Source organism: Populus nigra, chromosome 19 (assembly GCF_951802175.1).
Source record: "Populus nigra chromosome 19, ddPopNigr1.1, whole genome shotgun sequence".
Classification (NCBI taxonomy): domain Eukaryota; kingdom Viridiplantae; phylum Streptophyta; class Magnoliopsida; order Malpighiales; family Salicaceae; genus Populus; species Populus nigra.
In genome coordinates, this window is record NC_084870.1 from 5,632,249 (window position 1) to 5,650,565 (window position 18,317).

Below are 18,317 nucleotides of genomic sequence, written 5' to 3' on the forward strand. Positions count from 1 at the left end.
TAAAATAATAATTTTTTATTTTCAAAAAAATTATTTTTAATATTAATTTATTAAAACTAAAACACTAGAAAATAATTAATTTAAAAAATAAATAAATAAATTTTAATGAAAACTAAGTTACACCGTAACCCCAAATAAAATCTTAAAGTATTCATGTATTGAAACTTTATTTACTATTCAAATTTTAAATTAAACTTGAGATTTAAATAAAATTAATAAGTAAAAAGTATTATCTTTTGACTGTGTAACACAGCGTTTGTTTTACACTTGTTTTTATATTTGAGGTGCAAAAAACACAAAAAAATATTTGGCAATTGTAAAAATTGTATTTTATATTGCGAATCTATTAAAAATCTAAGTTTAAAATCAAGTTTTTGTGAATCGAATTTTATATATGTTTTTAATTGAATTTTATAAAATATTATTTCTTTTTTAATTTTAAAAGCATATTTAAAAAAATTGATAATTTTTTAGTGTTTTTAAATCATTTTTATGTGTTAATATCAAAAATATTTTAAAAAAATATATTATTTTAATGCATTTCTAAGTAAAAGGTACTTTGAAAAGTAACCACAACCATACAACTACTAAACATTTTAGTACATGTTTTTTACTGCACATAAACTTCAACCATATTTTTTACCACATTATATTTTATACAAGTTTTTTGCCGCACATAAACTTTAACTGTAATTTTTACCACGTTAGTCTGTTTGATATTGTGGTAGCTTTTGTGGTTGTGGTTTGAAAAGAGTTGTTTTATAAAAAATACTTTTGTTTGGGGTTAATTTTATGTATGTTTGGTTAAAACTGTGGTTGAAATTGAAGTTGAATAAAACGTAGTTTAATGTGTTTGGTTAAGAATGCTTTTAAAATTGAGGTTATATATATATATATATATATATATATATATATATATATATATATATATATTGATGGTTTTTTGTAAATTTAATTATTACTACTATATCATGAAATAAAATAATACTTTATATAAAATATTTTTTATTGTTTCATTTAACTATTTACAATTCCATCACGTATGAAATACAATTGACAAGAACCACAGTTTTCTTAGTTTTCTAAGTGCACAGCAATATCAGGTAAAATATAATCATGAACAAAATTGAGATTGTAATCAAATTTTGCAAATGTTACATCATCAAGTGATCCCTCTCTAATTTATGTAGTGTCATTAAATAATGTTAAACACTAGTTTTTCGAATAAAACACAATTAAAAATAAAAAATATTTTTTTTTTATTATTTTACTAGGTCGAACTCGGTTCAACATTTTTAACTTTGGATCGGACCCGGTTCGGCAAGAACAGTGGAGCATGGCTACATTGTTCATATGATTCCTCCGCGCAAGAAACGGCAAAGAGTTGCTTTCCTTCCCCCTATGTCTCAAACGCAAATTACCGTATGATTTATGAACAATAAATGTCGTTTTAATTGTTACAAAACCATTTTTTCTCGTGATTTGTTTCAAAAGCATAAACAATCACGGAAACAAACACTCGCTAAATTCAACTAACTTCAGTTAATCATATTTTTTTAAAAATTTATTTTTTTCAAACCACAATCACATAAACTATCTCAAAAATAAAAACCTTAAAACTGTCATGTTTACTCTTTTTTAAACAAAATCAGCTAGCTAATTGGTAAAAGATTTTTTTCATATAGTTCATTTATTATTATTAAATTTATTAGTAATAAATTGGTCTTTTAACATTTATAGATAAATAGTGAAATGACTTAAATATTATTAAAAACAATAAGATAAAAACTAGGGTTCAAGGGTTTCTTAATCTTTTTAACGCTTTGATTATATAATGAAATTACTACGTTACTCTTAAAAAAAAACTTGTGTCCATGGATTTTTTTTGTATTTTTATCATAATATTTTAGTTATAATTAACTTAAATGAAAGGCAATTCAGCCTTTTAACAATTACAAAAATAAAAATGTCAATGTCTTTATGGCACGCGCCATCAAATGAAAGACACTCACACTTTTTATGTGGCGCTTATGACTTCTCTAGAGGACAACTGCCCCATTTCATGACAAAGATGGAAGAGTAATGACTCGAAAGAAGTGGTCGAGTTCCAATATATTTTTTTCTCTTTTATTGTCTCGAATTTTGAACCAATCCTTTCAAAAAATTAAATATATCTTGTGAGTTTATATTTATATTAATTTATATTTTTATTATTTTTATTATTACTTGTTTTGTTTTTAATGTTTTTTAAAATTAAATTTTTTTAATTTCATCATTTAATATTTTATTTTGTTTAATTTTTATATTTAATTTGATCTTTATTTTTAATGGTATTTTTTAGTTTTTTTTTTATCATCTTCTTGATTTATTTGTTAAAATTCATTCCTTGTGAGTTTATATTTATATTAATTTATATTTATATTATTTATATTATTACTTGTTTTGTTTTTAATGTTTTTTAAAATTATTTTTTTTTAATTTCATCATTTAATATTTTATTTTGTTTAATTTTTATATTTAATTTGATCTTTATTTTTAATGGTATTTTTTAGTTTTTTTTTATCATCTTCTTGATTTATTTGTTAAAATTCATTCCTTTGCATTTCATTTCATTTCATTTTTTTAATCAAATTTAGTGTTCATTATTATTTTTTTATTATCTGTTTTTTATTTTATTTATTTTTTAATTTAGCTCATCATTATTTCCAATTTGGATAACGTGGAGTATATTTATTGTTTCAAAGATCAAATTGAATTTCTTTGTTTGCTGTCCTTTTAGGCTGATTGCTGTATTCTGGTCACTCATATGCAGCAATTTTTTTTTTTATAACAGAGCATGTGTGAGTTGGAATATAATGCCATTTAGTGGGTGTATGAGAATGTAGTATTGATTATTTTATAAAATATTTTTTTTATTTAGAAATATATTAATATATATATTTTTTAAAAATTATTTTTAACATCAACACATTAAAATAATTTAAAAATAAAAAAATAATTTAAAATAATTTTTTAAAAATATTTTTGTAACTCAAAAATACCAATACTTAGTTTAAATGATCACTATATATAATGCTCCTAACGATTTTCGTGTTTTAGAACCCGAATCTCTCCTCCTGTTTTAGAAATATTGCTTGTGATGACGTAACTCTGAGATTGCCCAAGAACTTCGATCTTGCTAATGTCAAAATAATTTTTTTGTTGCCAATATTTGCCATAGAACGTTGTTAAAAAGGCCACCTGGCAACCGTGCGCACCTATAACCTATTTACCCACCACCCAAGCAAGCACACAAGTGTATGACTTCGACTCAACCCTACACCCTTTTGTTTTCTTTTTTCTGTATTTGTAGAGAGAATGATCCAGATCATCCAGTGGCACTGAAGCTACTCAGCAAGGCTGGTGCAATGCCTTAACTAGAACGCCCCCCCCCCTCCCCCCCACGAGGATGAAAGCGCTCTATGTTGGAGGGCTCGATGCGAGGATCAGCGAGCAGCATCTAAGCGACCACTTTTATGCCCACGGCGAAATCGAATCCATAAAAATGGTGCCTCACCGAGCAATTGCTTTTGTAACCTACACGACCAGAGAAGGAGCAGAGAAGGCTGCAGAGCAGCTTGCTGACAAGCTAGTGATAAAGGTTCCGAGGATGAAGCTGCGGTGGTCATGGCAAAAAGACGCTGTATGCGTCGGCCAACCTGAAAGCCCAAACCTCAACGACACAAAAAGAAAAAAAGAAGGCAGCATGGAATTAACAAGGATTAATTAAAATTTTATTTGGTTTTTTCAGTTGAAAATATGTTAAAATAATATTTTTATTTTTAAAATTTTATTTTTAATATTATCAAATAAAAAATCAAAATATATATAAATTAATTTAAAATAAAAAAAGTTCCCTTTTTTGCCTGTGTAAAAGTATAATCTTTTTGCGACAATTTGGAGGGATCGATTGAACTTCCATCTTGCTAAACTGATCTGCTACTATTCTAGACAATAGAAATTTCTTTGTTGTTCATGTGAATAGAAACACATTAAGATATATTTATTTATTTATTTGACATGAAGATTAATTGTTGACATATTTCCTCGAGGTAAATTAATATATTTTTATATATAATTTATCCAAATTTAAATGGAAACGCTAATTTTAAAAAATATCCACTCTTTTTTTGCATACTTTTAATTTAAAAAAATTAATCTTACAAAATAATTTACATTCAATTATAGAACAATCAAATTCATTTTATTTTATTACCCCCATATTATATATTTTCCTTTATTTTCATTCCTTTTCTTTTGTGCTTATGCGTAATTCACCTAGAAGCACCTAGAAAAACCCACGGTACGCAAGCCCATGGGCTTACTTGTCAAACAGTCAAACTGAGGCAAGCCTGAACGCGGTCAGTCTGGACCGAAACCGTGTATCCATAAATATAAAAGCCTGGAGTTAATCCACTTTTCCTCCTTACAAAAATTTATACGCCCTACCCTAGATTCTAAAATCCAATCCAGTGTCGGATTGGCGAAGGCGAAGAAGATAAATAACAGTTGCTTTATTCATCACAGGAAAATCTGAACACGCCTGAATCCGGCTTCGTAGTGTAAGATTTCTTCTTCTTTTTTCTTGCAACGATGTTTTTAATGCTTCAAAAGGGGTTTTGTAATTACTTTTGAGTTTATGTGATTTGGTTAGCCTGAATTAATTACTTGTATTTTTATTTTTAGAATTGAATTTGCACTATTTTGATTTGTGTGACCAGAAGTATAACAACAATTTCTGGTATCCATCGCAGAGATTAGGGCAGTGAAGTGTGTGTTTGACCTAGAAGAAAAAAGGGAATGGCGCACAGGTTGTTAAAAGACCCGGAGGCTGACGGATGGGAACGGTCTGACTTTCCTATCATTTGCGAGTCTTGCTTAGGTGACAATCCCTATGTCAGAATGGTATGCAATATTAATCCTTGTTCCAAGTTGGGTTTTTTTGGGGGGGAGGGGGTTTGGCTGTTCTGTGTGGATATTTATATGATTTGTTCCTTTGCGGTTGTATGTGCTTGCTGGGATGCAGACCAGAGCTGACTTCGATAAGGAATGCAAGATATGTACTCGACCATTTACAGTGTTTAGGTGGAGGCCTGGCAGGGATGCGAGATTTAAAAAGACTGAAGTTTGCCAGACTTGCAGTAAGTTGAAAAATGTTTGTCAAGTCTGCCTTTTGGATCTAGAGTATGGTTTGCCTGTTCAAGTTCGCGATACTGCTCTCAGTATAAATTCCAATGATGCTATTCCAAAGAGTGATGTGAATAGAGAGTATTTTGCCGAGGAGCATGACCGAAGGGTATGTTTGTTTCATGTTTTAACTCTAGTATGTTTTAGTTGCTTTTTTGGCTGTATGTGATGTGAAGCTATTTACTGTGTTGTGTGTTGGAATTCTCCGGTTTTTAGGGTATCACCATTACTGGGTAACCAATGATTTCCAAGTAAATGTTTACTTTCTAGTGGCTGTTTGTTGTAATTGGTAGTTATGAATTTCAAACTAGTGAATAGCGTAATCAGTGTGCGGTCCAGTTAGATATGCATTCAAGGTTGTTCCACTGAGGTGGTGATTGTTGCACTAATTCCGTTCTGTTGTTCTCTTATGCTGAAACTGATATGATTTTGCTTGATGCAGGCTAGGGCGGGTATTGATTATGAGTCTTCATATGGAAAGGCTCAAGCAAATGATACTATTCTGAAGCTTCAAAGAACAACACCATACTACAAAAGAAATCGAGCACATGTTTGTAGCTTCTTTGCACGTGGTGAATGCACACGAGGTGCCGAGTGCCCCTATAGGCATGAGATGCCCATAACTGGGGAGTTGTCACAACAAAATATTAAAGATCGTTATTATGGGTAAGTAGAATGTTGTAATTTCATCCTCCAAGCATAATTAGCTTTATTTATGTTTTTCCTCTCTCCCTCTCTCCATCTCTCGAATGCATGCAGGGGCATAAACTCTCACGTTTACTAGCTCTTGCCTCTTTTCTCTCCTGTTCCTAAATTGCTATTTAAGATCATGAAATGGTGCTAAAAGTGCTTAATAACATATTTTACAATCGGCATCAACTTCATTATCACTTTTGGATTCACTTTAAGTTTCAAAGTTGATTTCTTTTTTTGTGGTCCTTTAGGCTGATTTTGTATTTTGGGCAATTATATGAGCACGTATGATATAATACTTAGTTTAGCTGATGACTTTGTAACGCTTCTCACAATCGAACTGAAAAATCCACCTCTACTCAACAAATGCAGCTTTTTGATGTATCTTTAACTCAATTGCCCATGAACTTCAAACTTGTGAATGTCAAAAACAGTTTTTGTAGTGTCAATGACCACACACAAGGTGATTCTTCATGCATGCATGTATTCATCCCCACTGAAACCAAGTACAAAGGCATATGATTTCTGAATTTTTAGAAGTTTGACTTCGTCTGATTTTTATACTTGTTTTTCTAAATGCGTGAAGAGTGAATGATCCTGTGGCAATGAAGCTACTCAACAAGGCTGGAGACATGCCATCATTAGAACCACCAGAGGATGAAAGCATTAAAACGCTCTATGTAGGCGGGCTTGATGCGAGGATCAGTGAGCAGGACCTAAGGGATCAATTTTATGCTCATGGCGAAATTGAATCCATAAAAATGGTGCCTCAAAGAGCAATTGCTTTTGTAACCTACACAACCAGAGAAGGAGCAGAAAAGGCCGCAGCGGAGCTCTCTAACAGGCTAGTCATCAAGGGTCTGCGTCTGAAACTGATGTGGGGTAGACCGCAAGCACCAAAACCTGAGTCGGAAAGTTCTGATGAAGCAAGGCAGCAGGCAGCAATGGCCCATAGTGGGATGTTGCCCCGTGCAGTTGTATCTCAGCAACACAACCACTTAAATCCACCCGGCACCCAAGACCAACATCCTCCAATGCACTACTTCAATATTCCCCCACCACCTCAGCAAGAACGAGCATTTTACCCGTCAATGGATCCTCAAAGAATGGGTGCCCTTGTTGGATCCCAAGACGGTGCTCCTAATGGGCCTGCGGGATCAGGTGAGAATAAATCTGGATTGGAGAAGCAGCTTGGGCAGCACTATCCATATCAAAGTATGCCACCACCTCACGTGCAATACCAACAACAACACCAACAACAATACCAACAACAACATTATCCACCATATGGTTATATGCCGCCAGTGCCACCATATCAGCAGTATCCTCTGCCATATCACACTCCTGTGCCTCCCCAACAGGTGGTGCAATCCACACAGCAGTATCAGCATCTTGTGCCACCGCCAATGGCTGCACCTGCAGAGTCCATGACCTCCGCGCCCCCAACTCAGGGATCCCGAGATCCTGCAGGGTCCATGCCCTCCGAGCCCTCATCTCAGGGATCTGAAGCACCTGCAGTGTCCAAACGCTCCAGCCCACCATCTCCGAGACCTGGAGAACCTGAAGAATCTAAACCCTCAGGGCCCTTACCTTGAATGGTGTTTAAGTTTTCTTGTGCTTGTATTGTTGGTTGCTGTAATTTGTTCAACATACTATCTGATTAAGAAGGCAAGAACTTGCATCAGAATCTATGATCCATGAGAAGTTGTAATGCAATTTATAGGGAGCGTTTGTCCTTGTTTAACAGGCGTCATGTGCAAGTTTGATCAGGATCAGTGATCGAGGTTCCCATTAACGTCCAGCCAAGATTTCATGGGAGTTAGGCATTCTAGCCAAGGTTTAATTTTAAAATAGTATAGGTTCTCATGACATCGTGGTCGTTTAATGTTAACTTCAATTTTACGCAGTAATAAAAAGTTTGCGTTATTCAAGCACGGATGATAAATATTGTTCTTTAAAAATGATGTTTTAACTTTTATGAAATAAATGTTGTTCTTTTCTTTTCTGATGTGATAAGGTGCTTATGTATGGAAATCATGCTTGATCATTTGTTATATGTTGAAATTATTCTTGATCATCGGTGATCATCACAGTTATAATTAAATTAGTTAAATTAAAAAAAAAAAATGATAGGAGTAAGATAAATATTCACAATACTGCAAGTAAAGAAGCTTCTCCCGTTTGTAATCTTACAATTTGAACACTATTCTTTTAATTTTCAGGATAATCCACCTTGCTGAATCATAAATAATTAATAGTTTAAAGGGCTGGCTTGGTGAGTAAGAAGTTTTGCTTCATTCTAGATTTTTGAAATTTATTTAAATTTAAGAACATGTATCATTTGAATATACCAGAATGATTCGAGGGTGCGTTTTTAAAATGGTTTAGTAACAGATTTAGTCTTAGTTGATCCAGATTCTCGAATATCCTTACTGCACATACAAAAAAATTTAGCCCTCAACTGTTTCTTGAAAATAAAAGCTTTAAACTTGTTCATCCTGCACTAAACACGTCTTAGAGTAAACTAGCCATCTAAGTCGGGTTTTGTTATGAGTAATAATTATTTTAAAAAAAATATTAGTTATGCATGCTCCTTCAATATATTTTTTAACATAAAAAAAATTAAAGTATAAATTAAAAAGTAATAATCATTTATGTAATTAAATGAAAAAAATAAATTGTCAACAATAACCAAAAGAAAAATTGATAAAATTAAAAGATATAAATTAAGATATTTAATCATTAAAAATAAAATATTCACCTGATTATTTTTACTGAACTTTTTATTAAAATCAATAAAAGATAAATCCACAACTTAAAGAACTCGTGACTTAAAAGATAAACACAAATAAAACTGATAAATAAACTCATGCTAAAAAAATTATTATGCAAAATCAAACACATCAACAATATTATTTAAAAATAAATATTTTTTTATTTTTAAAAATCAACTTCATTTGTGTAAAATACAAAAAATTCTAAATAAATTAGCATATCATCTTGAAAAACAAAACATGTTTTAAAAAAACAATATTAAAAATAAATAAATGCAGAGTGATAAGATCGTATGAAATCAAATCTTTAACAAATCAAATGTTGAAAAATAAAATTAAAAAAATAAATAAATTACACAAATGATTCAAAAAATAAGAGTGAAAAAAAACATTAATTATAGGGCAATTAAAAATTTGATTTGATATATGCTCCATAACGGGTTATAATTTTTCTTTCTAAAAAAACTTGAGCATACAGACTATCTACATTCATTTTTTTTTCATGATATAAATTATAAATGAAATAAAAAATTTTATCTAAAAATCTAATAATCATCTCTGTAAATAAATTATTTTTTTTGTTAATAATAACTAAAACAGAAACAGAGAAAAATAAGAGATAAATATAAATATAAATTAAGATATTTGATATAGCAAAATAAGACATTTACTTATTCGTGTTCATTAAATTTGTTCATAACAATCAATAAAAGATAATAAAAATAAAAACACATATGAAACAAAGTGAATAAAATAAAAGGACAACAAATATGCATGGCCGAGAATATACGGAATATTATTTCAAAATACCTATTTTTTATACAAAACAAAACCTAATTGTATAAAGTAAAATAAAAAATAAACAAAAATTAAACACAAAACAAAATAGCTTTAAAACAAAAAATACTTTTATCCAAGAATAACTTTCAGAACTCGTGCTTTAAGTAATGGGATAGAGACACATTAATAGAAAGCAATATGAAGGTGACCATAAAATATTTTTTTTAAAAAAAATTATAGAATGATAAAATCGCAAAAAATAATAAGGGAAAAAAGAAATCCTAACCGTATTAACACTTAAAACTTGTGATCCATGTCATTAGATTGGAAGCATTGCAAATGAAAAATCCATGAAATTTAATCCCAAATAAATCAAACACCTAAGGATGTATCCAGAAAAAAAATCAATCATAAAAATTTAATTAAAAATTAAGGGTAAAAACCAAAATAAAATTAAATTCGAGGGCATTTAAAATTAAACTGCAGGGATAAATCAAAAGGAAAACAATAATAAACAAAAAGAAAAAAATAAATCAAAAAAATGAAAGCCGGATTGAAAAAAAAACCCAACATAAACTTTGATTTAATGGTGAAATTAAACACTAATAAAACTTTAACAAAAGATTCAAGGATAACAATGACAAATCAAAAAAATAAGGACCGAATTGGTGAAACTAGTATATGATCAATTGTAATGGCTAGATTGAAAACATAAAAAACTTTTCTAAAAGAGTTAAGGATTAAAATAAACAATAAAAAACACAAGTACTTAAATTGAAAAATAAAAAATAAAAAATAAAAAGGACAAATATACACTTTAACTAGAAGAGAGAGAAAAACATGCAAGAAAAAGAAAAAACGACCACCGGTGACACACTGCCGGATTACCACTGACACTCTCTACACCGGGAGAAAGATCACATGACGGCGCTTCTAGTGACATGAAGAAAGGCCATTTTTGGATAAACAATGGTGTCGCATGCGACATTGAAAAAGTGCAAATGCAGTTTATTGCGTGAAAAATACGCACCAACAACTCTTCATTATTTAATATTAAAAATAAGATTAAATTATTATAAAAAAACCCTCATAATCTTGGAAATAACAAATAAAACCAATATCAAAATATCAAAATACCCCTGTATGCATAGAAGTTGTTTTATCTTGTATACGGGCAAATATATATTTTATTGATTTTCAAGTTTGTGCAAAGTTAGAAACACCCTTGGTCAACGAGTTTAAATTTCATTGACCCTGAAGGCAAAAGTGTATTTTTACTGTACAAAATAATATGCAAAGACAATAATACTCATGTTCAATCTTTTAATGACTAATAGGTCAACGTAAAAGGACCAAAATACCCACATGCACTAACCTTCTAACTTTTCCACGAGGGGCACAAAAGTAAATTTACTGTAACAATCCATAATGAACTGAGTCTATTGCTACAATGAATTAACAATGCGTTTTAGAGTTTTGGTTAACTAGATTTTACGTCCACACGACATGACGCATGGCAAATTTCAAAATTAATTGTTATTTAATTTTATAAAAATTAAAAAAATAGTTGTATGAATTTTGAGGATTTAACTTTCAAATAAGAAATGTGTTTCTTAAGTAGAAGTCCACATTCCTTATTTAAATATATATTTTTATTTCAACAAAAAATATCTTTTCCTATCAATATTATTTTTTTATAATAAAAACTTAAGATAATTAATATAAGTACTCGCAATAAATTTAATAATTTATATAAAGAAGGGAGAAAATTTTATTATTTGAGGCAAAACAACAACAACTCCTTTTATTCTTTTTTTTTTTTTACCACCACCATCATCACTATCATCACCTTCTAATTTTTTTTTAAAAAATTAAACACAAGTTTCAAACAAAAAAACAAAAATCATGTCCTTAAAATGTTTATTTCGTTATATGAAAAAAATAATTCATTCATAAAAACTATATAAAAAAAGCAGCAATAAAAAAATTTAAAATACCCTCATATATATTATAACCATCACGAATTTGATTAAAAGCTATCGATTTAAATCCGTTTCCCATCTCCTTTTCTCTTTAACAACAACAAGAAATCTATTTTCCATATCTTTGCCAAACAAAATTAATTTTTTATTTATTTATGAATACATAGAGAATGGGACTCGTATTCTATCATGTTTGTATTGGCATTTTATCAAACAGAGCAGCAAGTAAAAAAAAGGCTTAGTGAAGAAAAAAAAAGGCAGAAGCAATTTTAGAGCAGATCAATGAACTGGGTCCTTCTTCTTTTTAGCAAGGGACTTGGAAAGCACCTGTGAATATTTTCGGCCTTTGGCCACATGTTGTCATATTTCCATTTCTCCAAAGCTTTAGCCAAAGCTAGAGTCCATGTCTCTCTCGTATCAACTCCCACCACGCTCAGCACCCCTGATAAAATGTCTGGAACCTCATCTGCAATCTTTGGTGTTAAGTTTGCCTGTGATCTCTTGAAGCACCCCTTCAAGCAGTTTGTCGCCGAGAAATCATCCAATTGGATAATTAGTGATTTTTGTTTTCATTGGGTTTTTGATATTGCAGAAGAATATGATATCCGAGTAATACACTTTTCAATTCTCTGTGAAACCTTGAAAGATTTCCTGGGACCTGCCGAGTATCTTGTTGGTGACCGTCTAAAATCAATTTAATTTGGGTTTCGTTGGAGGTCTAGGTTTGGAATTGTCTAAAATCAATCAAATCAATTCTGTAAGAGAAACGCGGGGCTAGGGTAAAGGAGAAAAGGGCTCAATTTTTTTTAAATTAAATGGCTATTTTGTAATTTATAATTTTAAAATTGTAAAGATTATTTAGTTATTAAATAAAATATAATGATAATTTTATAAATAATTAAATAATTTTTATTGACATTTCTCGACAGTATGGGAAGCGAATGTAAACTATCATACTGACGACAAAGTTTAGAATTCAAATTATATTTTTTCAAAACTCATATAGAATAAACTATATAATTTATTTTCATTCCTTTTCTTTTGGGCCTACGCGTATTTATCTTTAAACACCTTGAAAAACCCATAGTACGTAAGCCCATGGACTTACTTGTCAAACCAGTCAACAAAGGCAAGCCTAAACACGGTCAGTCTGGGCCGACACCATATATATACAAAAGCCTGGAGTTAATCCACTCTTCCTCTTTAACAATTTAAAGAACATCCTGCCCTAGATTCTAAAATCCAAATTGATTGTCGGATTCTTGAAGAAGATAAATAACTGTTGGTTTATTCATCACAGGAAAATCTGAACACGCCAGATTCCGGCTTTTTAGGGTAAGATTTCTTCTCCTTTTCTAGCAACGTTGTTTTTAATGCTTCAAAAGGGGTTTTGTAATTGCTTTTGAGATTATGTCATTAGGTTAAGCCTGAATTAATTACCTGTGTTTTGTTTTGTTTTTATATATATATATATATATATTTTGAGAATTGAATTTACAATATTTTGATTTGTGTGACCAGAAGTATAACAACAATTTCTGGTATACATCGCAGAGATTAGGGCAGTGAAGTGTGTGTTTGACCTAGAAGAAAAAAGGGAATGGCGCACAGGTTGTTAAAAGACCCGGAGGCTGACGGATGGGAACGGTCTGACTTTCCTATCATTTGCGAGTCTTGCTTAGGTGACAATCCCTATGTCAGAATGGTATGCAATATTAATCCTTGTTCCAAGTTGGGTGTTTTTGGGGGGGAGGGGGTTTGGCTGTGCTGTGTGGATACTTATATGATTTGTTCCTTTGCGGTTGTATGTACTTGCTGGGATGCAGACCAGAGCTGACTTCGATAAGGAATGCAAGATATGTACTCGACCATTTACAGTGTTTAGGTGGAGGCCTGGTAGGGATGCGAGATTTAAAAAGACTGAAGTTTGCCAGACTTGCAGTAAGTTGAAAAATGTTTGTCAAGTCTGCCTTTTGGATCTAGAGTATGGTTTGCCTGTTCAAGTTCGTGATACTGCTCTCAGTATAAATTCCAATGATGCTATTCCAAAGAGTGATGTGAATAGAGAGTATTTTGCCGAGGAGCATGACCGAAGGGTATGTTTGTTTCATGTTTTAACTCTAGTATGTTTTAGTTGCTTTTTTGGCTGTATGTGATGTGAAGCTATTTACTGTGTTGTGTGTTGGAATTCTCCGGTTCTTAGGGTATCACCATTACTGGGTAACTGATGATTTCCAAGTAAATGTTTACTTTCTAGTGGCTGTTTGTTGTAATTTTGACATGTAGTTGTTAGAATGAACTGATGATGCAGCTACTATATATGAAACCCGCATTTGTTATTTGCAGCATGCTTGTTGCCATGGGATGTCTTTTTTTCTTATGAATGAATCATATTGCATAAACCATATAATAGCAGTGAAAGATATCAATTTCCCATTTTTATTTGTACTGGTACTTTTTATTTAAGAGTCGTGTTTTATATGAACTACTGAGCATGTTTTATATGAACTAGATGCTGAGATTCACATTAGACTAATATGTTTTAGATGAAACTTGGCAGGCCTTTTATCTTTAAATAAAATGATAATGTAAACATAATACTTGATGTTACACTTGCAGATACTTAACAATGTGAGTTATTGTGCAATGAAAATTATGTATCTAAATTATTTTATTTAACTACAATTAATGCAAGTTATTCGATTCACATAAGTACGATTACTAAAATTATAGTTACATACCAAAACCTTTATCTGTACCTTTGATCCTTCATTTTATAACCAAGGAGGTCCTTTGATCCTGTCTCCCTCCTATTGTAGTTATGGATTTCAAACTATCTAATAGCCTAATCAGTGTGCAGTTCAGTTAGCTATGCATTCAAGGTTGTTCCACTGAGATGGTGATTGTTACAATAATTCTGTTCTGTTGTTCTCTTAAGTGAAGCTGATATGATTTTGCTTGATGCAGGCTAGGGCGGGAATTGATTACGAGTCTTCATATGGAAAGGCTCAAGCAAATGATACTATTCTGAAGCTTCAAAGAACAACACCATACTACAAAAGAAATCGAGCACATGTTTGTAGCTTCTTTGCACGTGGTGAATGCACACGAGGTGCCGAATGCCCCTATAGGCATGAGATGCCCATAACTGGGGAGTTGTCACAGCAAAATATTAAAGATCGTTACTATGGGTACGTAGAATGTTGTAATTTCATCCTCCAAGCATAGTTAGCTTTATTTATGTTTTTCCTCTCTCCATCTCTGGCATGCATGCAGGGGTATACACTCATGATTGCTAGCTCTTGCCCTTTGGCTCCCCTGTTCCTGAATTGTTATTTGAGTTTCAAATTTGATTTCTTTGTTTGTGGTCCTTTAGGTTGATTATTGTATTTTGGGCAATTAAATGAGCACGAATAATATAATACTTAGTTTAGCTGATGACTTTGTAATGCTTCTCACGATGGAACTGAAAACCGCACACAAGTTGATTCTGCATGCATGCATGTATTCATCCCCACTGAAACTAATTTCAAAGGCATATGATGCCGGAATTTTTAGAAGTTTGACTTCGTCTGATTTTTATACTTGTTTTTCTAAATGCGTGAAGAGTGAATGATCCTGTGGCAATGAAGCTACTCAACAAGGCTGGAGACATGCCTTCATTAGAACCACCAGAGGATGAAAGCATTAAAACGCTCTATGTAGGCGGGCTTGATGCGAGGATCAATGAGCAGGACCTAAGGGATCAATTTTATGCTCATGGCGAAATTGAATCCATAAAAATGGTGCCTCAAAGAGCAATTGCTTTTGTAACCTACACAACCAGAGAAGGAGCAGAAAAGGCCGCAGCGGAGCTCTCTAACAGGCTAGTCATCAAGGGTCTGCGTCTGAAACTGATGTGGGGTAGACCGCAAGCACCAAAACCTGAGTCGGAAAGTTCTGATGAAGCAAGGCAGCAGGCAGCAGTGGCCCATAGTGGGATGTTGCCCCGTGCAGTTGTATCTCAGCAACACAACCACTTAAATCCACCCGGCACCCAGGACCAACATCCTCCAATGCACTACTTCAATATTCCCCCACCACCTCATCAAGAACGAGCATTTTACCCGTCAATGGATCCTCAAAGAATGGGTGCCCTTGTTGGATCCCAAGACGGTACTCCTAATGGGCCTGCAGGATCAGGTGAGAATAAATCTGGATTGGAGAAGCAGCTTGGGCAGCACTATCCATATCAAAGTATGCCACCACCTCACGTGCAATACCAACAACAATACCACCAACAACATTATCCACCATATGGTTATATGCTGCCGGTGCCACCGTATCAGCAGTATCCTCTGCCATATCACACTCCTGTGCCTCCCCCACAGGTGGTGCAATCCACACAGCAGTATCAGCATCTTGTGCCACCGCCAATGGCTGCACCTGCAGAGTCCATGACCTCCGTGCCCCCACCTCAGGGATCCCGAGCACCTTCAGGGTCCACGCCCTCTGGACCCCCACCTCAGGGATCTGAAGCACCTGCTGGGTCTAAAGCCTCCGGCCCACCATCTCCTAGACCTGGAGAACCTGAAGAATCTAAACCCTCAGGGCCCCCACCTTAAATTTTGTTTAGATGATATACTTTCTCGTCAAGCGTTTTGGATTTAAGTTTTCTCTTGCTTGTATTGTTGGTTGCAGTAATTTGTTCAACATACTATCTGATTAAGAAGGCAAGAACTTGCATCAGAATCTATTATCTATGAGAAGTTATGATGCAATTTATAGGGAGCGTTTGTCCTTGTTTAGTAGGATTCATGTGCAAGTTTGATCAGGATCAGTGATCGAGGTTCCCATTAATGGGGCAAGGCCATTTAACTTCTAGCCATGATTTCATGGGAGTTGGGCATTCTAGCCAAGATTTAATTTGAAAATAGGTAGGTTCTCATGACATCGTTGTTGTATAATGTATACTTCAATTTTACGCGGTTATAAAAAGTTTGCGTTATTCAAACACAGATACTTGTCAATCCATAATCCATTACCATTTAAAAACGATGTTTTATGAAATAAATATTATTTTTTTTCTTTTCTGATGCGATAATGTACTTATTTATGGAAATTAGAGCTGAACATTGGTTATATATTGAAATTATTCTTGATCATTGGTAATGATCACAATTATAATAAAGCTAGTTGAATTCAAGGAATGATAGGAGAAAGTTAAATGTTCACAATATAGTAGGTAAAGACACTTCACCCGTTCGTAAGTCGTAACCTTCCAGTTTTGAATAATATTTTAAATTCTCAGGATAATACTACTTGCAAAATCATAAATACTTGATAATTAATAATTTAAAATTCAAAGGGTTGTCTTAGTGGCCTAAAAGGTTTGCATCCATGAGAATTTTTAAAATTCATTTGAATATACTAAATTGTTGAATATACTAAATTGATGTAAGGATTGCGCTTTCAAAGCTATATAATGAAAAATTTAATCTTAATTAATATATAAATTGACTCAAAAGTAACACACACACATAGTTTAGCGGCGCTAGCAAATATATCTCTCAAATCTAGCATTATAACACTAAATTAAATCTATATATATATATATATATATATATATATATATATATATATATATATATAAAAGATATAAAGATATTATGATATCAAAGATACAAATAATCTCAATTTTAAATTATTATTTTTAATTTTTTATTATTTTAATATGATGATATTAAAAATAAATTATTTTAATATATTTTAAAATAAACTCTTAAACAATCATGAAAAAAAGAAAGAGGAGGAGGGATGGAGAGATCTTTGTAGCTTTGATTATTGATAAAGGAAAGAAATGGACAAGAATCACATGCAGGAGCAATCACGTAAAAAAGAAATTGGTGAAGCAAATACCCATGAAGTATGAACAACAAACCTCGAAAAAGAATTTTAAGGGATGATCCTGATAGTTAAGAGAATAAATAAAAAAAGCAAGGGTCTTTCTGTAATTTAGTATCATTCTTCTAAACAAGCACTCTCACAACTGAGCAATCGATATCCAACACGTGTTATCCAAATTCTTATTAATTCTGCGGTCTCAATTTCACGTTAATAAAATCCGCTCCCAATTAAACGGGATGGCACTGTGCTGACACGTCCGCATCTCCAGAAACTTCTGTTTCTCTCAGAATACTGAATACTAAGCAGAGAACTTCTCGCCCTTTCGTATTCTTTAAAAACGACTGCAATCTTTCTCTTGTTAACCATTAAAAAAAAGAGAAACACAATCAACAGCCTCAAATCTCATTATTCTCAAGGTAAGTTTCTTCTATCATCTCAATCGTTTCGATTTTTTTTTGTAATCCTGTGATTTCTTTTTTTCCAATTTTCATGAATCCTGATTAAGTATCGTGGATTGTAATTAATTGAGTTCTTGATTGTTATTCATGATTAGGGTTAGTTGCTTGGATTTTCATCAGTTATGCATTTCTTGTGATAATTAAGTGATTGATTGGGATCTTAGGAGATGATCTCTTAATTAGTAAAAGACTGCAATATTTATGGATCAAATTCGATGCACGCTATTAAATTAAAATCAAATCACAAAAAAAAATTATATATGGCAGTTAATTGAATTATAAGATATTAAGATTCCTTTTAGAAATGGGGAAATTTACGATCTCAGTAATTAGTTATTGATAGTGTGTTCTTTGTAATTGTTTATTTATGCCCGTGTTTTTCTTATTGAATGTGGTCCAGATGTCGTACACCAGAAGGTCAAGGTATTCCCTTTCGCCTTCCCCATACAGGCGAGACAGCAGGCCTGACTCTAGATCATTGTCGAGGTCGAGGTCCAGGTAATGTCTTGTTTCGTATA

The 18,317-nt window shown here is 32.3% G+C and overlaps 2 protein-coding genes across 3 annotated transcripts; both read left to right on the forward strand.

Moving 5' to 3' along the window:
• The first annotated feature begins 4,462 nt into the window (after positions 1-4,462).
• LOC133680267 (zinc finger CCCH domain-containing protein 49-like) lies at positions 4,463-7,663 on the forward strand. The gene is made up of 5 exons (XM_062103094.1): positions 4,463-4,601; positions 4,794-4,944; positions 5,066-5,335; positions 5,669-5,892; positions 6,506-7,663. Exons 2-5 carry the CDS (start codon positions 4,840-4,842, stop codon positions 7,512-7,514), a joined length of 1,608 nt encoding a protein of 535 aa, XP_061959078.1. The 5' UTR covers positions 4,463-4,601; positions 4,794-4,839; the 3' UTR covers positions 7,515-7,663.
• Positions 7,664-12,649: 4,986 nt separating this feature from the next.
• LOC133680359 (zinc finger CCCH domain-containing protein 49-like) lies at positions 12,650-16,225 on the forward strand. Of its 2 annotated transcripts, none has more exons than XM_062103258.1 (5): positions 12,650-12,790; positions 12,977-13,160; positions 13,282-13,551; positions 14,423-14,646; positions 15,063-16,225. In XM_062103258.1, exons 2-5 carry the CDS (start codon positions 13,056-13,058, stop codon positions 16,057-16,059), a joined length of 1,596 nt encoding a protein of 531 aa, XP_061959242.1. In that variant the 5' UTR covers positions 12,650-12,790; positions 12,977-13,055; the 3' UTR covers positions 16,060-16,225. The 2 variants fall into 2 exon arrangements, with proteins under 2 accessions (XP_061959242.1, XP_061959241.1); XM_062103257.1 differs by having other exon boundaries at positions 13,010-13,160.
• The last annotated feature ends 2,092 nt before the right edge of the window (positions 16,226-18,317 follow it).